General features: G+C 47.2%; 1 protein-coding gene and 1 pseudogene across 2 annotated transcripts; both read left to right on the forward strand.

Annotated features, from left to right (window-relative positions):
• The first annotated feature begins 1,257 nt into the window (after positions 1-1,257).
• LOC123448448 (protein MICRORCHIDIA 1-like) lies at positions 1,258-19,747 on the forward strand. 2 transcript variants are annotated; one of them, XM_045125378.1, is made up of 21 exons: positions 1,258-1,491; positions 1,576-1,665; positions 2,000-2,034; positions 2,169-2,247; positions 2,360-2,449; positions 3,528-3,603; positions 3,707-3,785; positions 3,866-3,994; positions 5,513-5,611; positions 7,355-7,459; positions 7,538-7,687; positions 8,371-8,463; positions 14,577-14,628; positions 14,701-14,812; positions 15,421-15,629; positions 16,429-16,493; positions 16,929-17,014; positions 18,213-18,255; positions 18,337-18,463; positions 19,184-19,264; positions 19,385-19,747. In XM_045125378.1, exons 1-19 carry the CDS (start codon positions 1,368-1,370, stop codon positions 18,436-18,438), a joined length of 1,818 nt encoding a protein of 605 aa, XP_044981313.1. In that variant the 5' UTR covers positions 1,258-1,367; the 3' UTR covers positions 18,439-18,463; positions 19,184-19,264; positions 19,385-19,747. The 2 variants fall into 2 exon arrangements, with proteins under 2 accessions (XP_044981313.1, XP_044981374.1); XM_045125439.1 differs by lacking the exons at positions 18,213-18,255; positions 18,337-18,463; positions 19,184-19,264; positions 19,385-19,747 and adding an exon at positions 15,920-15,956 and having other exon boundaries at positions 1,326-1,491; positions 16,929-16,996.
• Positions 19,748-20,937: 1,190 nt separating this feature from the next.
• Positions 20,938-24,747, forward strand: LOC123448567 (annotated as a pseudogene).
• Positions 24,748-25,892: the final 1,145 nt, after the last annotated feature.

Here is a 25,892-nt window from a genome sequence, read left to right on the forward strand (position 1 = left end):
GGGCGACCCTCCCCTCCCCCCACCCCCTCGCGCCGCCAGTCGCTCGCCCCCGACGTCGGTCGACCCTCCGCACGACGCTGCCAGCCACTCCCGTTGCCCCCCGATGTTGGGCGGCCCTCCCCTCCCCAACCCCCTCGCGCAGCCAGCCGCTCCCCGTCGCCCCCCGATGCCGGGCGGCCCTCCCATCCCCAACCCCCTCGCGCAGCCAGCCGCTCCCCGTCGCCCCCCGATGCCGGGCGGCCCTCCCATCCCCAACCCCCTCGCGCAGCCAGCCGCTCCCGTCGCCCCCCGATGCCGGGCGGCCCTCCCATCCCCAACCCCCTCGCGCAGCCAGCCGCTCGCGTCGCCCCCCGATGCCGGGCGGCCCTCCCATCCCCAACCCCCTCGCGCAGCCAGCCGCTCGCCCCCGACGCCGGTCGGCCATTCGCACGACGCTGCCAGCCGCTCCCGTCGCCCCCGATGCCGTGCGACCCTGCCCTCCACCACCCCCTCGCGCAGCCAGCCGCTCGCCCCCGATTCCGGCCGGCCATCCGCACGGCGCTGCCAGCCACTCCCGTCGCCCCCGATGCCGGGCGGCCCATCCCTCCCCCCACCCCCTCGCGCAGCCAGCCGCTCGCCCCCGACGCCGCCCGGGCATCCGCACGGTGCTGCAAGCCGCTCCCTTCGCCCCCCGATGCCGGGCGGCCCTCCCCTCCCCCACCCCCTAGCGCAGCCAGCCGCTCGCCCCTGACGCCGGCCGGCCCTCCGCACGGCGCTGCCAGCCGCTCCCGTTGCCCCCCGATGCCGGGCGACCCTCCCCTCCACCATCCCCTCGCGCAGCCAGCCGCTCGCCCCCGACGCCGGCCGGCTATCCGCCCGCCGCCAGCCACACCACGAACGGGGTTGCAAATTTTTCTAGCAGCCTGTCCTTTGTTGCAAAAGTTTCATGAAACATGGCCTTTGTTGTAAAAAATTCTTTCCGCAACAGCACCTATGATTGCAGAAAGGCGAAGAAAAAGTTCCTGAAAAAAACAATTGTTTATGGAACTCGACCGTTGTTTCAGAAATTAATGGGTCCAAAATTTATTTTTTACAACAAAGCGACTGTTTGTGCAACTCGACCTTCGTTTCACGAAATTATTGGGAGCCTGACCGGAGCGGATCAGACAGCTGCGCGCATAGATCAGAAGGCTGTCCATGTGGCGGATGTTTAGTAAAAATCCACGGGCGGATGCGTAGGAGCCCCAAAAAAGTGCACTTTATATATGAAATTTTATCAAGAAATAAATATATACTACTCCCCAGAGTATTATTAACCAGCACTCCAGCAGAGCACTACTCGCGAGGCCAAAAGGAAAGGAAAAAAAAAAGACCACCTCACCCCTCGCATGCCGGCGGCGATGGCCGGGGGCGCAGCCGGCGGTGACGGCGGCGGTCGATCCCTCGACTGCCGCAGCTTCTGGAAGGCCGGCGCCAGCGAGGGCCGCTCCGCCCCCGTCCGCGAGTTCCACGGTTCGTCTCGACCCCTCCTCGATCCCCATCCCATCCTCGAGATGTTTCCTGGTAGATCCTGACCCGAGCTTCCTCTGGCCTCAGATGCGCTGGAGACAGGGGACTTCGACCGCGCCCGCGTCCACCCCAAGTTCCTCCACACCAACGCCACCTCCCACAAGTGGGCCTTCGGAGGTTCATCCTCACCCTCGCCCCCCATCCCTTCCCTGGTTCGTTCTGCTGCGGCGGAGCTGAAATTGCTTAAGTAGAAGAGATGAACTGCCTGCTGCTTTTGTTACCATATTTAGCCCGAGGGCAGATGAGACACGATGGATTGCTTGCTGGTTTATCTGCCGTTTCCTTTTGGGTGAGAATATGGTTTGACCGCTGAGTAGAAATCAAATGCTTGCTGCTGGAACGCTTGCTGGATAACAAATTAGAGAAACCATCTGTATGTTTGGTGCGCAAGATACGAACGTATGCCACCATGTAAAAAGTTTTATCTAACAATGTCTCCCTTGTCCTGCAGCTATATCTGAGCTCCTTGACAATGCGGTAGACGAGGTTCGTAACATGAACTAGATTCATTTACCTTCAACGCTGCTTACATTACGCCCGAAATCAGAATCGTCTGGTCTTGCTGACACGGTGTTGCAAATAGAGTTCTGATCAGATATACATGGTTTGTCTTGTCCCAGATCTGCAATGGCGCCACGTTCATAAAAGTGGATAAAAGCACCAACGTGAAAGACAACAGTCCAATGCTGGTTTTTCAAGGTATCCAGATTTAATGCAGAATGAGAGAATGTACACTACTTGGAATTGGTTGTGGGTTGGTCCTTAAAAGTTTCCTATGTAATGTTCCTGCTCATTGGGGCTGTTCTAACAGACAATGGAGGAGGGATGGATCCCGAAGGGGTGCGCCACTGCATGAGTCTAGGATTCTCAACCAAGAAATCAAAGACAACCATTGGCCAGTGTATGTGTCATTTCTTCTTCTATCGAAAGATGTAAATGCTTTTTACTAAGTTCTCCTGGCTTTCAAATAGACGCATACTTCCAAAGCCCCCAGATTTTGATTTTGAAATTTTCGCATTTTATTCTGTGGAGAGAGGCTGTTACTCCCTCCAGCTTCCGAAAATACTAGTTTTTTGGCACAGATGCTGTCAAAACTTTAAAACTTTTGATTACCAACTTAGTTAGTTTACATTGTATACTTGAGAACCATATGTATAGATTTGTCTCAAGAAGTTCTTTCATCATATCATAATTTTGTTAACTAGTCGTCAAAGTTTTGTTTTTAAAGCCATGCCAATATGCAAAACATCATGCAAACTGGAGACAGTAATGTGGAAACGTTAATTACATGGATGATAGTGATCTGTTATACTTTTGCATACCATCGGTATAACTCAATGAGTAAACTGAAATGGGAAGTAGATGTGATAAAATGATCTTTCAATACTTTTGGCATGCTATCTTAGTTTAGTTATTTCGTCCAACATAGCCTGTGTTGTTTATGATTTTGTGTTATACTGTTGTACATGGTGGTGTTCTGGTTGATGGTACTATATGTGATTCTCGAATCATTTTCTCACTAAACCATTTTAAATGCACCTTTATATCGATGGGCTGTGGTTGTGGTGTAAAGAGTGCAAGAGCATTATTTATTCAAGTCTAAGTGGCACTTGAGACATCTTGATGTCGACTTATCCCTATCAAAACACGACTTAATTCCTCAATGCCTCTTGGTAACTAGTAGATTTAAGAAACCTTAAAAATACTAAGCTGAGCTACAGCTCTTAGGCTCTATTCCTCATAAGAATATAAGCGGCCTTACCCTGAATCACCGATTTGTAGTTGATATTACACAAATTAAGCCCTTGATTTCAGGTGTGAAACGTCCATGCTATTATAATTCTGAAATATTTTCTAGATGTTTTAGTTCATATATTCTAACAAATTATTTTAATGCAGTATATAACTGATACTTTTTAATAAAAGAACACTTGCTGTGCCTAACGTTGGCTAAATTCTAACCTTTCGCTACTCTGCAGACGGAAATGGCTTTAAGACGAGCACAATGAGACTTGGTGCTGATGCAATGGTTTTTACTCGTGCAATACGTGAAAGGTAAGTATTATCGTCCCAGTTATTATTGATCTTTTTGGAAGAGCTCCTGGGTTCAATCTTTTGTATTTGTTAATGATTGTCACACAATTGTTTTGTCATGCAGTAATGTTACCTTGAGTATTGGTTTGCTCTCTTACACTTACCTGAGGAGAACAATGAAGGATGACATAGTTGTCCCTATGGTATGTCAAGTTAGTCCAGCAGTATATCTTTGATGCAGCTGACATTGATGTATAGCTGACATTTCCCTTCACTGTTACAGCTCGATTTTGAAGTCAAAGACGGGCAAATAGTACCTTTGGTTTATGGTTCACAGGGTGATTGGGATAGTAGCCTAAAGATAATACTTGACTGGTCCCCTTTTTCTTCGAAGGAAGAACTGCTACAGCAGGTGATGTGCACGCCAAACATTATTTAGTCATTATAGGGTCATAATTTGAATCTTAGCAGTGAATGTCTGCAATGAGTGGACTACACTAGGGTAGTAGCTCTTATTTTTTAGAAGGATGGAATAGCCAAAAAATAGTTGATGTCTCGTGGATGAGTGAGCCAACCATTATAGGGTCAAAGGCTCAGGATAACTCTTAACTTGGTTCATCTACTTCAGCTGACATTTAAAATTGGTCTAATACTCTAATACTTCTTAATTAGCCATGCCAGTGTACATAAAAATTTAGTCACATATTTTAGGCCTCTATTTTCAGTATCTTTGCCTCTGTTAGTTAATGAAGCATGCTTCAGACCTTGGTATGTTATTGCTGTTTAAAGTGAGCACTAAAATTATGTTGGAAAAATAGCATTTCTAAAAGATTTTAGATATCAAGCAGTTAAGTACATATATTGTGTTTTAGAAGCTCCAAAGAAAAAAGATAAAAGAATCTACGATCCATTTTGGGTCGAGGATGGATTGGCTTTAAATAGGATCCTGGCCTCCTGGTCTGTGTTGGATGTTACTGTAGCTATCAAGAGCTATTGACACTCAGCAGCAGGGTGCATAAACTGAAGGCCGAACCTGTCAGGGTGCGTAGGGCCTAAATCAAACATTTTAGCCAACAAATCCGATTCTAGAAAATGGAATCTACGTTCCTCATCTTTGTGTCTCTTCTCTCCTCACTGTTACCTTTGTATCTGCCGAATTGAACACCCCTGATTGCAAGTACTGATAATCAGACTCAGTTCTGGCTGTCACAGTTAGCTAGTTGGTTAATATCTTAGCTATGGTTTGTTACCTCTCTGTCTCATCTAGAGCATTATATTTCTAGCTTGGCACATTGGAGCTAAACCCAATGCTTTTGTGCCAATCAATGGACCAGCACACTTGGGAGCTGTTCCTGTAGCAACATATGCTGCTTATTAATACGTGTGCCATGTATGACTATCCATTATCAGGTGTTCAACTTCAATAGACATATTTTCCTTCTTTCCTTTGGAATTGAGGAACATGCTATCTCTATCATGTCTTGGTTAGATCAGTTTGGGGTGCCCCCTGCTCCCAGTACCTAGGCTGCTCTCTCATGGTGTCGTTTAGCATCCCTCCCCTCATTTTGTAAATTATTCCTTTCTGTTGTATATATTTTCCTCTCAATTAATAAAATTCACTGTCGGGGTCCTCCCTGCAGTTTTCAGTTCAATATAATATAGTTTGGCGTTATTTTTGTTATAAGGTCTTTCTTGTCTTACTGTTCTCCAAAGCGGTTTATCTAGAATTATTTTTCTATGTCATGTATCCAGGTGTGAGTGCTTCACTTAGTCATGGTTCTTTTTATCTTTTATGTCAAGTTGATTTATTGTTACAGTTTTCTTAAGCTATCACATAACCATCTGTGAAGTGATTAGCTTCTTCCTGACAAGTGACTGATTTTCTGCATAGTGTATACATATGTATTAATATTTTTTTATGTGGATTCAGTTTGAGGATATGGATAGTCATGGAACTAAGGTGGTGATATACAATTTATGGATGAATGACGATGGCCTTTTAGAACTTGACTTTGATGATGATGAGGAGGTTAGTTGCTCATACAATTCTCTTTGGATGCATATTTTTTTTCCTCGAAAATTCAGGAGAATGTTGCGTTTCGTTTTCATCAAGAAGGAATAGAGAAAAGGAGTCGCCCCACCCACCCACCCACCCATTTGCGACTTTAAGATCACCGGAACATTTGGACTGGCACCATAAGCATTACAGATCAGAGTTCCAGCACCTCCAGGCCCCAGCCTATCGTATCCAGATATGGAAATCCAAGTGCACCGGCTTTGTCTGCCTCCTTCTCAAGGACAGGCTCAATACCAAAGACATGCTAGAACGACACTACACTCCTTCCGGGTTTTAACTTTGTGCTCTGCAATTCTGATGGTCATCAGGACAGGGAGCACCTCTTGGGGTTATGTAATTTCAGTCTAGGATGCTGGGCCCAGATTGGCATTCATTTCCACCCTCCTATGGAGCCTATGGAAAGCCTTTTAGACTAGGTCAAGAATACAATCAGGAAGCCTTTCGCTTTTGAAGTCTTCTCAGTCTCTGCTTGGAGTATTTACTATTTAGAAGCAAAAGAACGCCAGGATCTTTGACAATATTATTACTTTCCCTATAAGGGCATCTTGGTTTTTCAATGTTTTCCCTAGCAGGGCATCTTGGTTTTCACCTAGATGATCCTTAGGCTCTCCCCACTTGTACATATTTTTCTCTACAACAACAACCAACAACAACCAAGCCTTTCAGTCCCAAACAAGTTGGGGTAGGCTAGAGTTGAAACCCATGAGATCTCGAAGCCAAGTCATGGCTCTGGAACGTGGATAGCTAACTTCCACGCACCCCTGTCCATGGCTAAGTCTTTGTCGATATTCCAAACCTTCAGGTCTCTCTTAACGGACTCCTCCCATGTCAAGTTTGGTCTACCACGACCCCTCTTAACATTCTCAGCACGCTTTATCCGTCCGCTATGCACCGGCGCTTCCGGTGGCCTCCGTTGAATATGTCCAAACCATCTGAGACGATGCTGGACCAGCTTCTCTTCAATCGGTGCTACCCCAAGTCTCTCTCGTATATCGTCATTCCGTACCCGATCCTTCCTTGTGTGGCCACATATCCATCTCAACATGCACATCTCTGCTACACCTAACTGTTGGATATGTCGTCTCTTGGTTGGCCAACACTCCGCGCCATACAACATCACAGGTCGGATAGCTGTCTTATAAAACCTGCCTTTTAGCTTTTGTGGCACTCTCTTGTCACAGAGTACGCCAGAAGCTTGGCGCCACATCATCCACCCAGCCTTGATTCGGTGGCCCACGTCTTCATCGATATCGCCATCCTTCTGCAACATGGACCCCAAATATCGAAACGTGTCTCTCTCCGGTACCACCTGCCCACCAAGGCTAACCTCTCCATCCTCGTGCCTAGCAGCACTAAAACTGCACCTCATGTATTCAGTTTTAGTTCTACTAAGCCTAAAACCTTTCGATTCTAGAGTCCGCCCCCATAACTCTAACTTTCTATTAACCCCCGTTCGGCTATCATCGACTAGCACCACATCATCCGCAAAGAGCATACACCATGGGATATCTCCTTGTACATATTTTTCTCTAATTAAAATATATTTACTGTCATGACCTCCCTCACAGTTTGAGTTCAAAAATAAAAAAACTGAACGTGAATAAATAGTTTTAGTTTTTAGTTGCAAAGCATGGTTATTTTCCCCACATTGGCAGCTTGTTTTACGATGTTCTTTTCTTGTTGCATAACTTTCAGGACATATTGCTTCGGGATCAAGGTCAAAACAGTGGGGCGTCAACAAAGATTCAAAAAGAAATTATTCAGCAACATATATCTCACAGACTCAGATTTTCATTGCGAGTAAGTTTTATTTCTGTATATTGTTCACTTTCCCCATATGCCTTATTTTACTAGAAATTCTTGGTTGTCAATATGCAGGCATATAGCTCCATCCTTTACCTCAGGAAGTTTGAGAACTTCCAAATTATATTAAGAGGAAAGCCTGTTGAACAGATAAACATTGCCAATGAGCTGAAGTTTAAGAAAGTAGTTACTTACAAACCTCAAGTTTCCCATGATTCTCAAGTGGTAAGTGCATTGTGCATCTGCGATTCCTTTTTCTGAATATTCTTTTTGTGAACTATGAAGGTACTATCTTGCAGAAGATGAGTTTTTTTGCTAATCTTGATGGCAACCAATTAGATAACTACCCCGCAGAAGATGGCCACAAGGCATTGCTTGAAGAGGATTAGGAGTATAGAAACGGGTGGTAAAGATAGATTGGGATGAGAGAACTCGATGCGTTGAGAAGCAGCAAGTACTGATGAAAGCAACCTATGTGTTGCTTGTTCCAAAAGATCAGAATACATATCTTATATTGTAGTACTAATCTTGACCCCAATATTTGGGGGCAAAAATGACAAATCCGACCTCTCTCCGAAAGTTGAGGCAAAACGATGTGTAAAAATCTAAAATTACAATCAAAACCATACTGGTTGTCTTCCTTCGATTGTTTGCCGCCCGTCGGAGCTTGAAAGTTGAATTGAACTGGCAGTATGGGAAAGTAAAACCTGCAACCGCATGGATTAAGGTTGGGAGCAATTTCAGGGAGGGGTCTCATTTCGTTAGCTGAGAGACTTATCTCTGTCTCAGTGCCTTGGTTAGCTATTCTCAAACATGTTGTTTTAATATCTTATATTGTGAAATGGTTCCTTCAGTTTTTCTTTGCAAACAGTATTTTGTTTTTGTTACAACTGTAATTGGAACCACAGGTGTCAGTGAAGGTAGATATTGGCTTTGCAAAAGAGGCTCCTGTTTTGGGAATTTTCGGGATTAATGTCTACCATAAAAATCGACTAATCATGGTAAGAACTTTTCAGTTCTGAGTTATTCGCTCATTTTCCTTTGTCATCGGTATGTATTTATTATGTGTCATGTTCGTTAAGATCACATCTCAGCACTTCCAACATATGTTGCAGTATTTCCCCATATGCAATATGGTGACAAGGCAACCAGGAATTTTCATATGTTGATATATGTATATGGGTGTAGACATGGAAGATACATTATATATATAACAGTAGAAGATGAGATGGGGTACTTGTAGCTGCTATTTTTGAAATCCTTATGGAAATCACCAAATGGAAGATATGTAGTGTTCTTAATTTTTCATGGACATATCAGGTCATGACAGTAATAGTCAGCGACACATATTTTGAGGGTGACTCTGGTAACCATGGTCTACAGTCTACACAACTCTAGTCAGTGTAATCCACAATTTGTTTTGTAGCCCATCTTCAGGAGTAATTGGACGCATCCTAGTGTTACACCGTAATACCAGTGCTTCTTTTCTTGAACCTTTCTCTTGAAATATTGATGATCTCCTGTTATGACCGGTACAACGTACCAACGGAGGAGGCCCAATGGGCAGGGTTAGTTACGGGCTTAGCCCAAGTTATCTTAGCTATCTTAGAGTCCAAGTTATATTAGAGTCCAAGTTATCTAGGGTTTAGTGGAGGCTGTCCTCCTATATAAACACACGTACCCCTTCGAATTAAGCAGACAATAAACAGTATTCTATTGTCGTCTCCCTCAGGAGACGGGAGCCCCAAACCCTAGCCGCCTCTCTCTCTCTCTCTCACGCCGCGACGGCGCCCAACCGCCGGCGCCGGCGTCCCCAACCTCGCAGCCCGCACTTCTACCCCTACAACCTACGTCCGAGACCTGGTAGAACCCTAGCCTCTACCAATTTTGTATCAGGTAGCTTGGGTTCGATGAGTTTGTCGGACCTTCCCACCACCACCGCCGCCGCCACCACCGCCTTCCCCGCCACCTCGCAGCAGCCGCCGCCGTCGGCCACCTCAGGTCCGGCCGCCTCAGGTACCGCGGCCCTGGCGGCCGAAGCCGCCCCCGTCCTCTCCCCGGCGGAGATGTCCTCGGCGATCCGCGACCTCACCCTGGCGGTCTCGAACCTTCGGACTTTCCTCCAGGCTCCGTATGCAACCCCGCCACCGCCCCCGGCCACCGTCACGCCCCAAGGCCTGCCGATCACCCAGGTCCGGTGGCCGCCGTCGCCGTCCCCGCTACCGACGTGGATCGACACGCCGACCTACACGACGGCGACGCTACAGCCGACGGTGTTGCAGCCACCCGCCCCCACCTTCGGGGGGTTCGGCGGGTACACTGACCCGTACGCCGGGAGCTCCGTGGTGCCGCAACACTCTCCTTCCGCCGCGCTGGGTCGTCACGAGGGCGCCTACGCGGCCTCGCCACACGTGCAGCAGCCGCCCCGCTTCACCAAGCTGGAGTTCGCCACCTACGACGGCACTGTTGACCCCCTGAACTGGCTCAATCAGTGCGACCAGTTTTTCAGGGGGCAGCGGACCATGGCGTCTGCGCACGTGGATCGCCTCGTACCACCTCTGCCTCGAGCAGGACCAGAGCGGGATGCCTTCGTGGGAGCGCTTACGCGACCTGTGTCTCCTTCGGTTCGGCCCCCCATACGTGGGAGCCGCCTGGCCGAGCTCGGTCACCTTCCCTTCACCACCTCGGTGCAGGACTTCGCCGATCGATTCCAGACGTTGGCCTGCCATGCGCCTGACGCCATGGCTCGCCAACGCGCTGAGCTCTTCGTCGGCGACCTTCCCGACCACATCCGCATCGACGTCGAGATGCGCGACCGCCAGGACCTGCAGACGGGCATGTATTACGCACGCGCGGACGAGCAGCGCGCCAACACCCTGCAGCAGGCGTTCCCGGGCTGCGGCACGCGTCCCCCGCCCTGCCCCGGCGGCCGCCACCCCGACACGCCCCGCCCTGCCGGCCATTACTGCGGCTGCCCCCGCGCCGACACGCACCTTCCGGCGCTTGACGTCGGCCGAGCAGCTCGAGCGGCGCCGCAAGGGCCTGTGCTTCAACTGTGACGAGCCGTATGCGCCGGGTCATACGTGCGCCCGCCTGTTCTACTTGGAGACCGTCGACGACGCGGAGGTGGAGGCCCCCACCGCGGAGCTCGACGCCACCACTCTCCGAGGCCGGCGTCACGACCTACAGGCCGGTCAACGCGACTGCCTTCGTCGTCTCCCATCATGCCATGGCTGGCATCAAGACGACAAAGACGATGCTGCTTCCGGTGACGATCAACGGGGAGCGTCTCACCGCGCTCGTGGACACGGGTTCGACGCACAACTTCCTGTCTGGGGACGCCATGCGCCGCCTCGCACTCCAATCGGCGGGCTCGGAGAAGTTCAGCGTCACCGTCGCCAACGGGGACTGCCTTGCTTGCCAGGGGGTGGCGCGGCAGGTTCCCGTCCTCATCGGAGACGAGCCGTTCTCCATCGACTGCGTCGGCATCGACCTGGGCTGCTACGACTTCATCCTCGGCATCGACTTCCTGTCCACTCTCGGCCCCATCCTTTGGGACCTCGATGTGTTGTCCCTCATCTTCTGGCGCGAGGGCGGCCATCGCGTTCAATGGACAGGCATCGGCGGCTCCGGTGCCGCGACTCCGCAGCTCCAGTTGATGGCGGCCGCACTGGATGAGGCGCATCCCCTCCTGGCTGACCTCCTGCAGCAGCACAGCGACATCTTCGACGAGCCACAGGGCCTCCCTCCCGCGCGGCCCTGTGACCACTGCATCCACCTGCTGCCGGACACGGCACCTGTCGTCGTGCGCCCGTACCGGTACCCTCAGCTGCAGAAAGACGAGCTCGAGCGTCAGGTGGCGGTCATGCTCGCGCAGGGTATCATCCGGATTTCGACATCGCCGTTCTCCGCCTCGGTGCTCCTTGTGCGCAAGCCCGACGGCACATGGCGCTTCTGCATCGACTACCGCGCCCTCAACGCCCTGACGTCCAAGGACAAGTTCCCCATCCCCGTTGTGGATGAGCTCTTGGACGAGCTACACGGAGCGTGCTTCTTCACCAAGCTCGACATTCGCTCGGGCTACCATGAGGTGCGCATGCACCCTGACGACATCGAGAAGACGGCGTTCCGCACTCACCATGGCCACTTCGAGTTCCTGGTGATGCCGTTCGGCCTCTCCAACGCGCCGGCGACCTTCCAGGCCCTGATGAATGACGTGCTCAGCCCATACTTGCGTCGCTTTGTGCTTGCTTTCTTTGATGACATTCTTATCTACAACGCATCTTGCGTGGAGCACCTACAGCACGTGGCCATCATCTTCAACGAGCTTCGAGCGCATCGTCTTCACCTCAAGCGCTCGAAGTGCTCGTTCGGCACGACCTCCGTCGCATACCTGGGCACGTCATCTCGGCGGAAGGGGTAGCGATGGACGCGGACAAGGTCGCCGCCATCGCCGCGTGGCCGACCCCACGGTCACCGCGGGCGCTCCGCGGTTTCTTGGGCCTCGCCGGCTACTACCGGAAGTACATCCGGGACTTTGGCCTCATCGCCGCGCCATTGACGCGTCTCCTTCGACGCGACGCCTTCTCCTGGGACGAGGAGGCGACTACGGCATTCGTGGCTCTCCAGCGGGCGCTCACGACGGGACCCGTCCTTCAGATGCCGGGCTTTGATATGTCGTTCGTGGTGGACTGCGACGCCTCTGGCATCGGCTTCGACGCCGTCCTCCACCAGGGCGAGGGACCGCTCGCCTTCTTCAGCTGCCCCTTCGGCGCCATCACAAGCTCGCGGCCTACGAGCGCGAGCTTATTGGGCTGGTTCAGGCGGTGCGACACTGGCGGCCTTATCTTTGGGGCCGGTCATTCCGTGTGCGCATGGACCACTACAGCCTCAAGTTCTTGCTGGACCAGCGCCTCTCCACAGTTTCGCAGCACCAGTGGATCAGCAAGCTCTTCGGCTTCGACTTCACCGACGAGTACCGCCCCGGCCGTCTCAACACGGTCGCCGACGCCTTGTCCCGCCGCAACACTGAGGATGTCGCGGACGACGTCGCCATGGCCATCTTTCGCCTTCATCGACGACATTCGCCGGGCAACTTCGACGGCTGCGGACGGCAGGGCCTGCGCCAGCGCCTTGACGAGGGGCTGCTCCTACATGGCCGCCGCATCTTCGTGCCCGACCATGATGACCTGCGCCACCAGGTCCTGACCTTGGCGCACTCTGCAGGGCACGAGGGCGTGCAGAAGACTCTCCATCGTCTCCGTGCTGATTTTTACATCCCCCGTGATGGCGCGATGGTCCGCGGCTGGGTGCGGTCGTGCGTGACGTGCCAACGGAACAAGACGGAGACACTAGGACCCGCGGGTCTACTGCAGCCGCTGGACGTACCCTCCCGGGTGTGGGCGGATATTTCCATGGACTTCATCGAGGGCCTTCCCAAGGTGGGCGGCAAGTCCGTCATCCTCACGGTGGTTGACCGCTTCTCCAAGTGCGCGCACTTCATCGCCCTGGGTCATCCATATACAGCCGCCTCCGTGGCGCGGGCCTTCTTCGACGGCATCGTCCGCCTCCACGGTTTTCCGTCGTCCATCGTCACCGATCGTGATCCCGTGTTCACGGGACATGTCTGGCGGGATCTCTTTCGACTGGCGGGCGTGAAGCTCCGCATGAGCACGGCGTTCCACCCTCAGACAGACGGCCAATCCGAGGTGGTCAACAAGGTGATTGCCATGTACCTGCGCTGTGTTACTGGTGATCGTCCACGAGCTTGGGTGGACTGGTTGGCGTGGGCGGAGTACTGCTACAACACTTCCTATCACTCCGCCCTGCGCACCACGCCTTTCGAGGTGGTCTACGGGCACCCACCTCTGGCGATGCTCCCTTACGAGCCTGGGACGGCTCGGCCCGAGACGGCGGGCGACTTACTCCGCACCCGCAACGACATTCTGGCTGAGGCGCGCCAGCGTTTTCTCCAAGCACAGCAGCTGGCTCGGAAGTACTACGATGCTCATCATCGCGAGGCGGAGTTCGCGGTGGGCGATTGGGTGTGGCTGCGCCTCCTCCACAGGACCACGCAGTCTCTGGACCCGCGCTCCAAGCGCAAATTGGGACCTCGCTACGCCGGTCCCTTTCGTGTGCTGGAGCGTGTCGGCACACTCGCATACCGCTTGGAGCTGCCAGCTGGTTCTCGCCTCCACGACGTCTTCCATGTCGGCTTACTGAAGGCCTACCGCGGGGACCCTCCTGCAGCGACGCCGGCCCTTCCTCCTACTTCAGATGGCCGCCTCCTTCCAGCTTCCGCACAGGTGGTGAAGGTGCTGCAGGCGCAACAGCGTCTGGCATGTCTTGGTACAGTGGACCGGCCTGCCAGAGGAGGAAGCGACTTGGGAGAAGCTCGACGATTTCCGCCAGCAGTTTCCAGATGTTCAGCTCGAGGACGAGCTGTTTGAGAAGGCGGGGAGAGATGTTATGACCGGTACAACGTACCAACGGAGGAGGCCCAATGGGCAGGGTTAGTTACGGGCTTAGCCCAAGTTATCTTAGCTATGTTAGAGTCCAAGTTATATTAGAGTCCAAGTTATATTAGAGTCCAAGTTATCTAGGGTTTAGTGGAGGCTGTCCTCCTATATAAACACATGTACCCCTTCGATATTAAGCAGACAATAAACAGTATTCTGTTGTCGTCTCCCTCAGGAGACGGAAGCCCCAAACCCTAGCCGCCTCTCTCTCTCTCTTTCTCATGCCGCGCCGGCGCCCAACCGCCGGCGCCGGCGTCCCCAACCTCGCAGCCCGCACTTCCACCCCTACAACGTCCGAGACCTGGTAGAACCCTAGCCTCTACCATCTCCATTATTATATTTAGACCTGGTATGTAAGGAGTATCAAGCTGCCTGTAGAAGTTATCAATTTTCGAATGTTTTCCGCTCAAAAAATACTTTCTGGATGTTATAATTTCATGATTTGTGTTCATTCATGAATACAAGGAGAGGCCTAAATGCATATTATCATGTTCAGAGTTGGATCTGGCCATCTAAATATACAGTTCTAGTGATAAAATTATCGCAATACAATCTGGGCTGGAATTGAGTTCTGTAGAAAAAAAAACCCTTTGCAGCCATTCTGGAAGGTCCTTCAAGAAGCATCTAGTAGAGGGAGGAGTGTTATAGGTGAGTTTCATATCTTAGTACTGTCACTTTGGTTAATATGTTTCTGTTTGGATGACACTTGTCTTGATGTAGGTGTACTTGAGGCAAATTTTATTGAGCCGGCACATGACAAGCAAGATTTTGAGAGGACTCCACTGTTCATTAGACTGGAAGCAAAACTGAAACAAATTATCGTTGATTATTGGTAAGCGCATTTGGGGTTTGCTTCAGGTGCCTCTTTTTTGTTTTTGCACATCAAATGCTCAATGTAAAGGAAAATAACATTGTGCCTATGAAGTATATACTACACTATGCATACTTGCACTAGGTTCATGTTGTTGAAGAATTTGTGATTGATTTATTCCAAGTGGTAAAAAAAAGAAGTAAAAGCCTAGCTTCCTTAGTCCTTGTAAAAAGATCACTTCTCTCTGTAGTAGTCGGGCTGGTCGTTGCATAGTGATATCTCTTAGTGTTTCTATTGATAGAGGTTGAGGTTGTGTCTTACCTGTTTGTTTTTGCTTCTGAACTTGTGTGTTGTTGAGTTTTTTCCTCCTATTAATAGATCACATGCAGTCCTGCTGCATGGTTTGAAGAATCATTGGTATATTACATGGTAATCGGCTGAACCTGGTAAAATGTAGCAGACCTGTTATCTTAGATGTTTGACAACAATTTACTCGTGTGAGGCCACCTTAGTAATGTTACTTAGTTTTGCAACAATTTTAAGAACATTATTTGACTTGGGACATCCATCATGCACCCGATTGTTCTCATTGCTTTCCCCATATTTTAAGACAAATGGTGTATTTGCAGGAAGGAAAAGTGTCATCTAATAGGTTACCAGCCAATCGATCCGAAACTGAGATCACAGTATAAGGCTGCTCTTAAAGATTCAGGTGGTCCTGGAGCAAAGATCCGGCATGAAGCTTCCACCTCTCAGAAGACTGGAGGGCACCTCTCAAATTTGCTCCCACAGACATATGATGATGTAGCAGCTCTTAGACTGACAGCTAACAGGGCAGGTAATAGTAGTAGTTGTATGTAGAAATAACTATAGTACTGTCAAAGTTATTTTATTTTTTATTGGAAAATTGAAGGGGGAGACCCCGATAGTAAAATTTGTTAGTAAAAGGAAAAGAAATTTATTAATAAAGAAAATTGAAGGGGGAGACCCCGATAGTAAAATATTTGTACATAAGAGAAGAGGAGTGAGGGGCAGCTAGCCCCACAAACTTTATAGCAAGTGCTACCCACCTAAGGGGCTTTATTTCTTTCTTCTCTTTCTATCTCCTCACTCAGCTCTTTGCTGCAGTCACGCTTCTATAGCCCTCCTGAAGCTCTCTTTCAGAGTAAGTATAATAGTTCAGGCTTCAGGGTTATGTTTGGTCTCTTATCTCTGATGTCAAGTTCAGTGTAGCTATGTTATCCCTAGATCCTGTCAGTTGTGTTATATTTAATGTTTTCTTGTACCTGCACTTGACATGGCAATCCTGTTCACTATAGATTGCTGATTTAGTTAACGGTCTTAATACTCTAATTATCAGGTAAACAGTCCTCTATTCCAGAGGGTCATAAACTAGGAATATCTTGTTATCTGAGATACGTTTTCTCTTATTTATCAAAATATTATCTCAATGTTATTTGTATAGTTTATTCATAAACAAGTACATGATGCCTGCTATTCATAAATAAGTTTTTTTTCCAAACAGAGTATGATAACTTTTCTGTGTTTTTTTTTTCTGTTGTACGACAATCCAAATTTGGTTGTTGATTTTATTGCTGTATAGTCCATTCATGTTTTTATCATTTTTATTTGACCAGGTTCTGCTTTGCATTCGTCTGGCCAAGCACAAGAAGATAGTATGGACTCCGCAGGCTTGGAAGAGGTTTGCACCCTTAGGCTTTGAACTGAGGCATGTTGTTCTTGTAGGTGTTTTTTTCTTTGGACATAGGTACTTCTTTGGACAATCGTTTCATGGCCCCTGTCATATCTCTTGTGGAAGAGCATGATTTGTTTGTGATTCCACAATCTTCAGCGATGTTGTTGGTCTTTTGTAATAGCCATTGTAAACATGTTCCGTAAAATTCCCATTTGCTTCGTCCTTTCTTTGTTTTCACTACTGTAGTGTAAAAGCCTAATGGAGCACACAGTCATTTGGATATTTTTTCGCACTAGGCAAGCATATGTATGGCCGCATGATGGAAATATACTTTTAGCTAATTAGGTTGTGCTATCACGCTTTGTAATTGATAATAACACCCCTCCAAGTTGATTTGAAATGCACTCATATGATCTTTTTTCTATCTTGTGTGGCATTCAGGATCTGGTAGATATTGGCTCTCAAGGTGTACTTGATCCCAATTTGAATGAGAAGTTGAGTGAAGAAAATTTGGTTCTGTTCACAAGGTAAATTTAAATAATGATGGGTGATTTTACACATATGGGGTTAATTGCAGCAAAATCCTGTCCTATGTATACAAGCATCAAAAAACCGAGCTCCAGCACGCGTAGATAGGCGCTGCTTCATCTTGACGCAAACTCAAGCCGTGGTCGAGAAACCTCAACTCTGTCAAAGCTTGCACTCGGCCTGCGGCCTGATAAAACTCGGTAACATGGCACCATACATATGAAGGGTTTAAGATATTAGCATTCACAATTTCACTGACCGCACTTCAAATCAATGAGTGAGACTGAGAGGCACATCACCAGCTTCAGCAGCGTCTCACTGAACTGATCGACCAACCTATTATCAATATGCAGTGAAGAAACTCAAGCTATCATCATGCTCTTGGACAGACCAAAGAAATGAGAATCCAAGAATGCCCCAGGACTTGAAGAACTATTATTGCTGTGGCCTGTTCTGCCTAGAGAGCCCACTGGCCCACAGCTGCCAATAGAGCTGGCTTTGACGTTCTATACTTCTGCTGTTGCACCTTATAGGGCCCATCAGTCAGGCAAGAAAGTGGAAGCAATTTGAGGGTGAGAGAAGGAAAATGACTTAGAAATGGTTAGGGTGAGGGATGGTGGTCGGCGTGGCGATAGACAGGCAGTATGAGAGGTGGCTTGGGTTTCAGCTTTATGGTTGGCCATACACAGTTTAGTATGGATTGGGACATGACGTGATGGGGGTGTAGACTCGTTCCTGAGGTTAGATCATCAGGGCTTGGGGCGAAACGTATTTTGAATATGGATTGCGGGCTGATGGAAAGGCAGTGTTGAAAGATAAAAGGTGGAAACTTACGAGCCTTTGCAATCTAATCGAAGCCGGCTCGCTAATGCAGACATCAAGCCACGATCATATAGCTTGTCGACTCTGAGCTTGCGTTCCTGTATATTTTGTGCGACTTAGTCAGCCTGTTGTGGTAGTCTGGCAGCATTTTAAGTTCTCTCGGGGAGGAAACATACTGTTCTTGGAACATTCAGTGGCCGCAGCTACTAAACCACACTGGCCATGTATATGTGCTCACGTCCAACACTTGCCTTGTTCTTACAACGTGGCTTAACATTTAATTTAATTAATAGGACTTGTTAGCAGTGTGTTATTGCGTGAAATCCACATTACCAATTTGTTCTTGGCAAGCTGAACTTAAAACATCCTTTACAGGCGTGAAGGTCTTCGGCAACGAGATACACAGTTGAAGCAGACGGTATGCAATAACATTTGAAGTGATAAGTTAGGGAAAGAGATCGTATGGTGCCACCTGATGAGATCTGATGATTCTTTGTAGATTGGCGAGCTGGAGCATGAACTAGAGGAAACAAAAAGGAGGTGCTCTGAGCTCGCAGCTGAGCTGCAGTTACGGAGGAGCCAGCAACAACGTTACATGTGAAGGTTATTTTTTCTACTTCTGACAGGTATTATATTTTATCGACGCACTGGACAATTCAAATATGCCTGTGTAGTTATTTAACCACACAATTATCTGCACACTAAATGGCAACCTGCGTTTGGAAGCTTAAACTTCTATTACTTGCATAGCCATCCTTGATCTCATCTTGGTTAGCTCAAGCCCTTAGTCATCGCTGGTATCCTAGTAAATTGCACTGTAGATCTAAAAAAGTCTGCTAATGCCTGAGGACAGGTTAATTGCTTCATGATTATTGTGATTTATTTGGACAGATCTGAACTCTTTCGTGCGTTGTTTGAATTTTTCTGGTGCATACAACTATGCTAAAGTATTTATTCTATTAGGACTCCACTTGTCTTGGGAGTAAAGAGTTTGTATGTTAGGGATCTGGGTCCAGCTGTCATCCGTACTTCCGTGTTGTGGGTCCGTCGACGCACTCTCGTGTGTGTCTCCTATGCCTTGACCGGACGCTGTTTTGCTCGATGGCTTGACCTAGCGTCACCTTCTCAACCAAAAAAGAAAAAAAGAGAAAAGAAAAAAGACACATTGTCTTAGTTGTCTGTCTTTGTTTCCACCCCTTGTCTTCCAGTGACTTTCAATGGTGCTAACTACTTCGACTTCGTCGCCCACATGCATGGTCTTCTACCATTTATTTGGATAGTTATGTTGTTTTGGCTTGGATGCACGTATTTTTCATAGAGGCCTTGACATCAGTTTGCATTTACAGGACCTAAACTATGGGAATCAAACTCCTGGAAATATTTGGTTTCTTCGAAGCACAAATACTGAACAGAGATATGGATGCTATGTATGTTCCCGGAACTAACTTTTGCATCTTGAATTCTATTAGTCTGGTAGGGTAAAAAAGATTGAAGTTTTAGTACATATGTTGCATCTTTCTTGGGCTGAATGTGTGGATTCCTTGCAGGGTTGCTCCTGCACATACAAATGATCAGCGCAACTGGTATAGTTGCCCTCTTCAAGGAAATCTTCAGTGTGAAGTTGTTTTCTTTTCTGTTCTTGTGTGATACTGGCCGCCACCGTTAGCTATGGTGCGGTGTGGTGGCAGCATGTACAGTTGACTGTAATATATATACTGTGTGCTACTGTTTCACATCATTTTACATACCCTGTAGAGTAGAACACTATTGGGTGATAACCACCAGTGGTACATTGTGTGTGTGTGTGTGTGTGTGTGTGTCCTAGTTTAAAAAACCGGACCGGACCGAAAGAAACCGGAACCGGCAGCCTCATCGGGGTTTTAAGCTAATAAGACCGTTCTGCAATCGAACCGGAGAAAACCGGTCGAACCGGCCGCTTTTCTGGAAAACCAGTAAAAAACTGGGTTACTAAACCAGGAAAAACTAGGATTTTTTTTAATAGAATTTGGAAGAAGTGGGATTCGATCGCAAGTCGTGTGAGCAATGCGCGAGGCCTACCCACGACCCTATAACCCAGGCTACTTTGTTGTCCATTACATGAAAATAATTTTATTTGACCATTGTTTCACATTATATTAGGACATATATTACTCAAAATTTATTTATTTTTTGCTTAAAAAACCGATAATCGAACCGGTGAACCGACGGTCCGACCGGTAAAAACCTGAACTGACAGCCCGTGCATGGTTAATACATATTGCTGGTTGTGTTTGTTTTATCCATTCTCAAGATAAATTTCCTACTGCATATCTCAATTTGGTTGTCGAAAAATGTAAGTAGAACGATATGAGATGCAGTATGGGCCGAAATCTCAATTCAAAGCTATATCATGTGTAAGCGACAAGTGGCACAACACCAGAGGAGTTGGGATGTGACCTTTGCAAAGAGTAATCCTTAACTAATGATTTTGAACAATCATGAGCATGTGTGCCACCTGCTGGCTGGTGCACGTAAACGGAAGACAACCCCCTTCTCCTGTGAACGAGTCCCGGCAAGGACTCGGTTGATGCCGCCTCCTCCATGTAAGTCAAGTCAAAAAATATGTCTTCTTGATCCATTCCTGTCTGTTATTGTAGGGTGATGCAAATAGATGAGTGATGGTATCATTTCCTGTTGTACTCCTTTTGTACTTCTGGTCATGTGTTCTTGATCTGTCTAATTAGGCAACTAGGGGGCACATCCCATCTGTGTTCTAATGATGTGTTCTTGAGCTGCATTTTTATAATTAGGTAGGTAGTTAGGCCTAGGCAGCACACATGGTCTGTATATACTTGCATACCTAATCAAACCAAAGATGACAATTTTTATCTGAGACTGACCAAAGATGGCAATTTTTTTCGAGACTGACCAAAGATGATAATTTTTTTTTGAGACTGACCAAAGATGACAATTAGTGCCCTGGGGTTGTATAATTAGTGGTCTAATAAAGTACTGGCTCTGTGGCTGTATAATTAGTGCCTTATTGTGCTCTTGTTAGTGCCCTGGGGTTGTATAATTAGTGCCCCGGCGCTTTCTAAATTTTTTCAATCATCCCAAAAAAGAGAAAAGGAGAAGCTCTTTGCCCCAAAGCGTCCACCACATCTTTCCGGCCTTGTTCACCGTCGCCCTCCCGCCATGTGGAGAGGAGGTGCCACTGCCGCCTCCGGCTCCGACGTGCTGCGACATTATGGGCGGTGCTACTGGGAGCTCTCCAAAGCCCGCCTCAGGTGCACTGCCGCCTACGCCTCCGACGTGCTGCGGCACTACGGGCGGTGCTACTGGGAGCTCTCCAAAGCCCGCCTCAGGTGTGCGATTTGCTGTGGTTTCCCTTCACAGTTGATGTTTTTCATGTAAATATACGCTCTTCAGTTCTTTGTCGCTAAATTCCGAAGAAATGAATTTTTACTTGCTCTGTGATTGGGGAATTATAACAGCTGAGAACGAACTCATTAACACCCCTTAATGTTTATGCGATGTAGGGTCTAGTATGCTTGATTGCGAACCTTGGGCTTCGTAGTACTGGCTCTGTGAGATAACTTCTCATGTTGTTCAGCAAACATATGATGCTATGTAACAAACTAGCTGATGTGACCCTTCTGTTTATGATGTAGAAATAGAATTGTAAGTGTATCGCAGACTGGCAAGCTACGCCTCTTTTTGTTATGACCACAATGATGGCGACGGCAAATTTCTTGATAAGCAAAACTGCATTCAAGTTAACTTAACACTTAACAGAGGTGTGATGCAGTAGATTTATTTATACTTAGGTTCATTTGACACATGAGTACATGACCTCTCCTCTTCTTCGTGTTCTTGTTTTTGCTCCACCATTCAGTTTTCTTGTGGTTTTGGACCCATGTCCTGAAATATTAGGGTTTGGCCAAAACTTTTGTGCGCAGTGGAGACCATAGATGGCAGGTAGTGGCAGCTGCCAAACCATGACTGTCTTGGTCCGTCCACCTTGACAATGCATGCATAGTGGTCGATTAGCGGTTTAGTGTGCCCTGAAAATCTAAGATGACCTTCATAGTGGTAAAAATGAACTAGCATTTAATTATATCCTTTTTGTTTTTGTCATAAGGTGTTTAGTATCCTTAGTTTTTGCCATTCATCAGATTTCATAAATTGCAATGGTACTCAACTTCTTGCAATCTGTCCGCTTATCGTAATATATATGAATTTGCCATGGTCTGTGTTGCATCTTGAAACTCCTTGTAACTGACGAATTATTTGTCCTCTTGTTGCATTTGTTTATTTTATTATATGTTCCCTTTTTATGCTATATATCTAGTGCACTTGTTGTGGCAACATCGGGGGCGGGATATATGCTCGGGAGTGGCAGTGGTGTAGACATTGCTGGACTTTGCTACACATGCACTGGTACCATGATGGTTGCAGCATCTGCCAACACCCTCAACCAGGTATGTGCTTGTTTTTTGGGGTAGCCTTTTTTCATTGGTATGATGGTTAACCAAACCAATATTCATGGTGTTCACATTCTTGAAATCCTTGTGTTCATTGTCACCCAACCTCATACTTTATATCAGTTATAGAGAAGTTATTCTGATTTTCCTACATATTTACATTATAGATATCATTGTACACCTGGTTATCACGCTTAGAGACGATGAACTTGGTGCATCGACATCCTTTTTAGGTGTTTGAGATAAAGAATGATGCTAAAATGAGAAGGACAATGCGACGGCCCCTACCATCAGGGCGTATCGGTCCTGTGCATGCTGCCATGTGGGCTGCAAGTGTTGGAGCTGCAGGAACAACATTATTGGCTTGCAAGGTTCGGCTCTTTGCTATTTGCCTGTACTTGCTCTACACTTTGTTTGAATTGTGTACGGTCGCTGTACTTGGTATAATACGTGGTGTAATGCTGTTATGGGACTAAACATTGCGAAATTTTGGCATTGTCTTGCAGGCTAATGGCTTAGCTGCTGGGCTTGCAGCATCCAATCTCATTCTGTATGCATTTGTATACACTCCGCTGAAGCAAATACACCCTGTCAATACATGGGTGGGAGCAATTGTTGGGGCCATTCCGCCACTTCTAGGGTATGTTACTGCTGAATAATGAAGCGAGTGTATGCTCTTCATCTCCTTGTTTAAGTTCTTATTGTGCTCCCTGATTTTAGCCATTTAATTGCCTGTCCACTGGAAGTCTGGAACAACCTGGTTTAGTACTGCCATGAAGATCACTGCCTGCCATGGCGGGTAATAGACCGTGGCTTAAGGAGCGTGAATGAGGGGGATGACAGATTGATAAACTATTCTCTTATTGAGTGATTAAATGTGATACATGCTTGTCCTTTATGTAGGACGACTAACTTGATCCACTAGTTGTATTTAAGTTTAAACCAAAGTTATAAAAGACGCTAGGCGTTGATTGTGAGTTCTGCCACCGCCTTGCGCTTTTCTGACCAAAGCACATGCTTAAGCACAATTGTCGCATATTAAGCGCTAGGCGTTTTACTATTGCCTAGAGTCTAGGCTTGCCTTCTTTTACTATTGTTTAAACTCAAGATCAAACCATAGCTACATTCCTAGTTCAGCTGGGCTCTTATTAGTTTAACTACACCCTTTGTAATGGACCCAATTGTATCCAACAAGGATAATTACTATTTGAATTACTCCTTTTCATAACTTACCTATCTCTAGCATAGGCTATCCAATGCCTTCACGATAAGCCTATTTCCTGCTGCCTTGGGCATATATTCTGTATATTATTGCGCTCCTGTTTATGCTATCCAATGCCTTCACGATAGGCCTATTTCCTGCTGCCTTGGGCATATATTCTGTATATGATTGCGCTCCTGTTTATTTATAGAATGAATATGAATGGAGCTGTGCAATATGTTTACATGGCATCTGGCCGGCCTTATTTATCTTGATACAGGTGGGCAGCAGCAGCATCTGAAGTGTCACTCAACTCTATGATTCTTCCTGCTGCTTTGTACTTTTGGCAGTTAGCACATTTCATGGCCCTTGCCTACTTATGCCGTGAGGACTACCTTGCTGGAGGGTAACTCAATTATTAACTGCAACTGAGTTATTATTACCAGATCTACCCAATGTAGAGCTTACATCAAAGGCCTTTACATTGATTGAGTTGTTGATTCAGGTACCGGATGCTATCTTTTGCTGATCCTAGTGGTAGAAGAACCGCGTGGGTATCACTCAGGAATTGTCTCTACATGCTGCCGTTGGGGTTATTTGCATATAACTGTAAGTACTAATCTTATATTCTTATATATAGGTTCTCTAATTTCCACTTGCTTCTACTGGTAATAAATTTTCTCATGGAACTACTAATGCTTAATTTGTAGGGGGTCTAACATCTAAATGGTTCGGTGTTGAAGCATTGCTTCTGACAACGGGCCTTACCGTTCGAGCCTTATCATTTGTAGTGGATCCTAGTCACAAGAGTGCAAGAAGAATGTTCCATGCTAGCCTTTTGTATCTTCCTGCTTTAATGGCTGGACTCATATTGCACCGGCTGCCTAACCAACTAGACTAGTGAGATCGCTGGGGTTCTTTATGTTGCTGAGCTGTGGGACGACGAAGAAAGAGCTAGACTGAAACAGGAATATCTTCTTATGTGCTCAATCACGCCCTCCAGTTTCCTATGCTTCTGTAGCCCCATTCCCCTTCTTACATGTACTTGTGTAAATATCTCCACAAGCTCATGAGTTGTGCAAGCCTTATCCTAGCATTCCTTCCCTTTTTGTTCGTTATCAGGAAATTATTTTTCACTCGCGACAAGAATTTTCTCCGATAAGGGAAATCCTCGTTGTATTGTTGATATCTGAGAATGATGAACGCAAGTTCAATTTAAAAAAAAAACATGAAGTTGATAATCTAGGTTGGGATGCACAGGTAGGAGGTTGAACGAAAATCAGGGTCATCTAATCTAGTGTTTAAACAATATTAATTGTTGGATGTGTTCTCTCGTATGAGCAATGTGGTCACAGTATGTATCTTGTGATCTTGCAAGTCTTATCCAGATTCTATCTTGGCGTGGTCTTATGTAGAGGGAATTCAGCAAGCGCATTGCCCCTACAGTTGACTGGATGAGACATGTTGCGCTGTAATTATGTCGGCTTGATTACCATGTGTGGATTACCGCCGCAATTTGCTGCCACATGGTGGACGGTTCCTGTCCAGTTTGAAAGTGGGTATTGATTTCACATGAGAGTGCACTTGCGAGGCCAAGATGGCTATTGCAACATTTTGGGTGCAATCTTCTAAAGATGAAGTCAATGATTTTTTTGAACTTGTATTTGCAGTCAAGGATGAGGGATATTGTCTACCAATGAGACAATGAAGCTTATGGTGTGCACATACATGTGTTCCGATATGGTGTCCAATCATATGTTGGTCATATACAAGCTCCCTCTTCCGTGTTCCCAAATGCTATGGATTGTTTAGATTTGGAAGAACAACACGCCGGAACTCGCAGGAACGTCGTAGAAACTCCAAGAAGCTATCAGACTATTTTTAAGACTCTAGTAGTTGATGTAGGAGAATGTGAAGAGAGATGAAGAGTATTTGTAAGAAAACCGCCATTTCAAGTTACTCTTCCTTTCCCTATGCCTCCCATGTCTAGTAGCTTGAAATGTATTCCCCACTTGCGAAGAAACAAAATCTCATTCTTGAGGCCCCTGAACACTATTGACTCTTTTAAGTTGCACCCCTCCAAGAAAAACAAAAGTTGCACCCCTCCAAGAGCAGACACCAGATTGTTGAGCAGGGTGTGCAGTGACTTGTGGCCAACTCAATGGGCATGCTAGCTCCCTCACCGTTGGTTCTTATTTATAGTCCTCAATGGCCAAGGATGAGGGAGATTGTCTACCAATGACACAGTGAAACCAATGGTGTGCACATACATGTGCTCCGAGATGGTGTCCAAAGATACTCCGCACACATATACAAGCTCCCTAATCTGTGTTCCCAAATGCTATGGATTTAGATTTAGAATAATAACATGATGAAGTTAAGAAGAAAGTC

The sequence above is a fragment of the Hordeum vulgare genome, chromosome 1H, assembly GCF_904849725.1.
Source record: "Hordeum vulgare subsp. vulgare chromosome 1H, MorexV3_pseudomolecules_assembly, whole genome shotgun sequence".
In the NCBI taxonomy this organism is placed as follows: domain Eukaryota; kingdom Viridiplantae; phylum Streptophyta; class Magnoliopsida; order Poales; family Poaceae; genus Hordeum; species Hordeum vulgare.

Excerpts from the sequence above, each read along its gene's own strand:
- LOC123448448 (XM_045125378.1), top strand. The coding sequence starts at position 1,368 with ATGCCGGCGGCGATGGCCGGGGGCGCAGCCGGCGGTGACGGCGGCGGT. Across the intron at positions 3,786-3,865 it reads ATGACATAGTTGTCCCTATG|CTCGATTTTGAAGTCAAAGA; the intron begins GTATGTCAAGTT and ends TCACTGTTACAG. Across the intron at positions 7,688-8,370 it reads TTTCCCATGATTCTCAAGTG|GTGTCAGTGAAGGTAGATAT; the intron begins GTAAGTGCATTG and ends TTGGAACCACAG.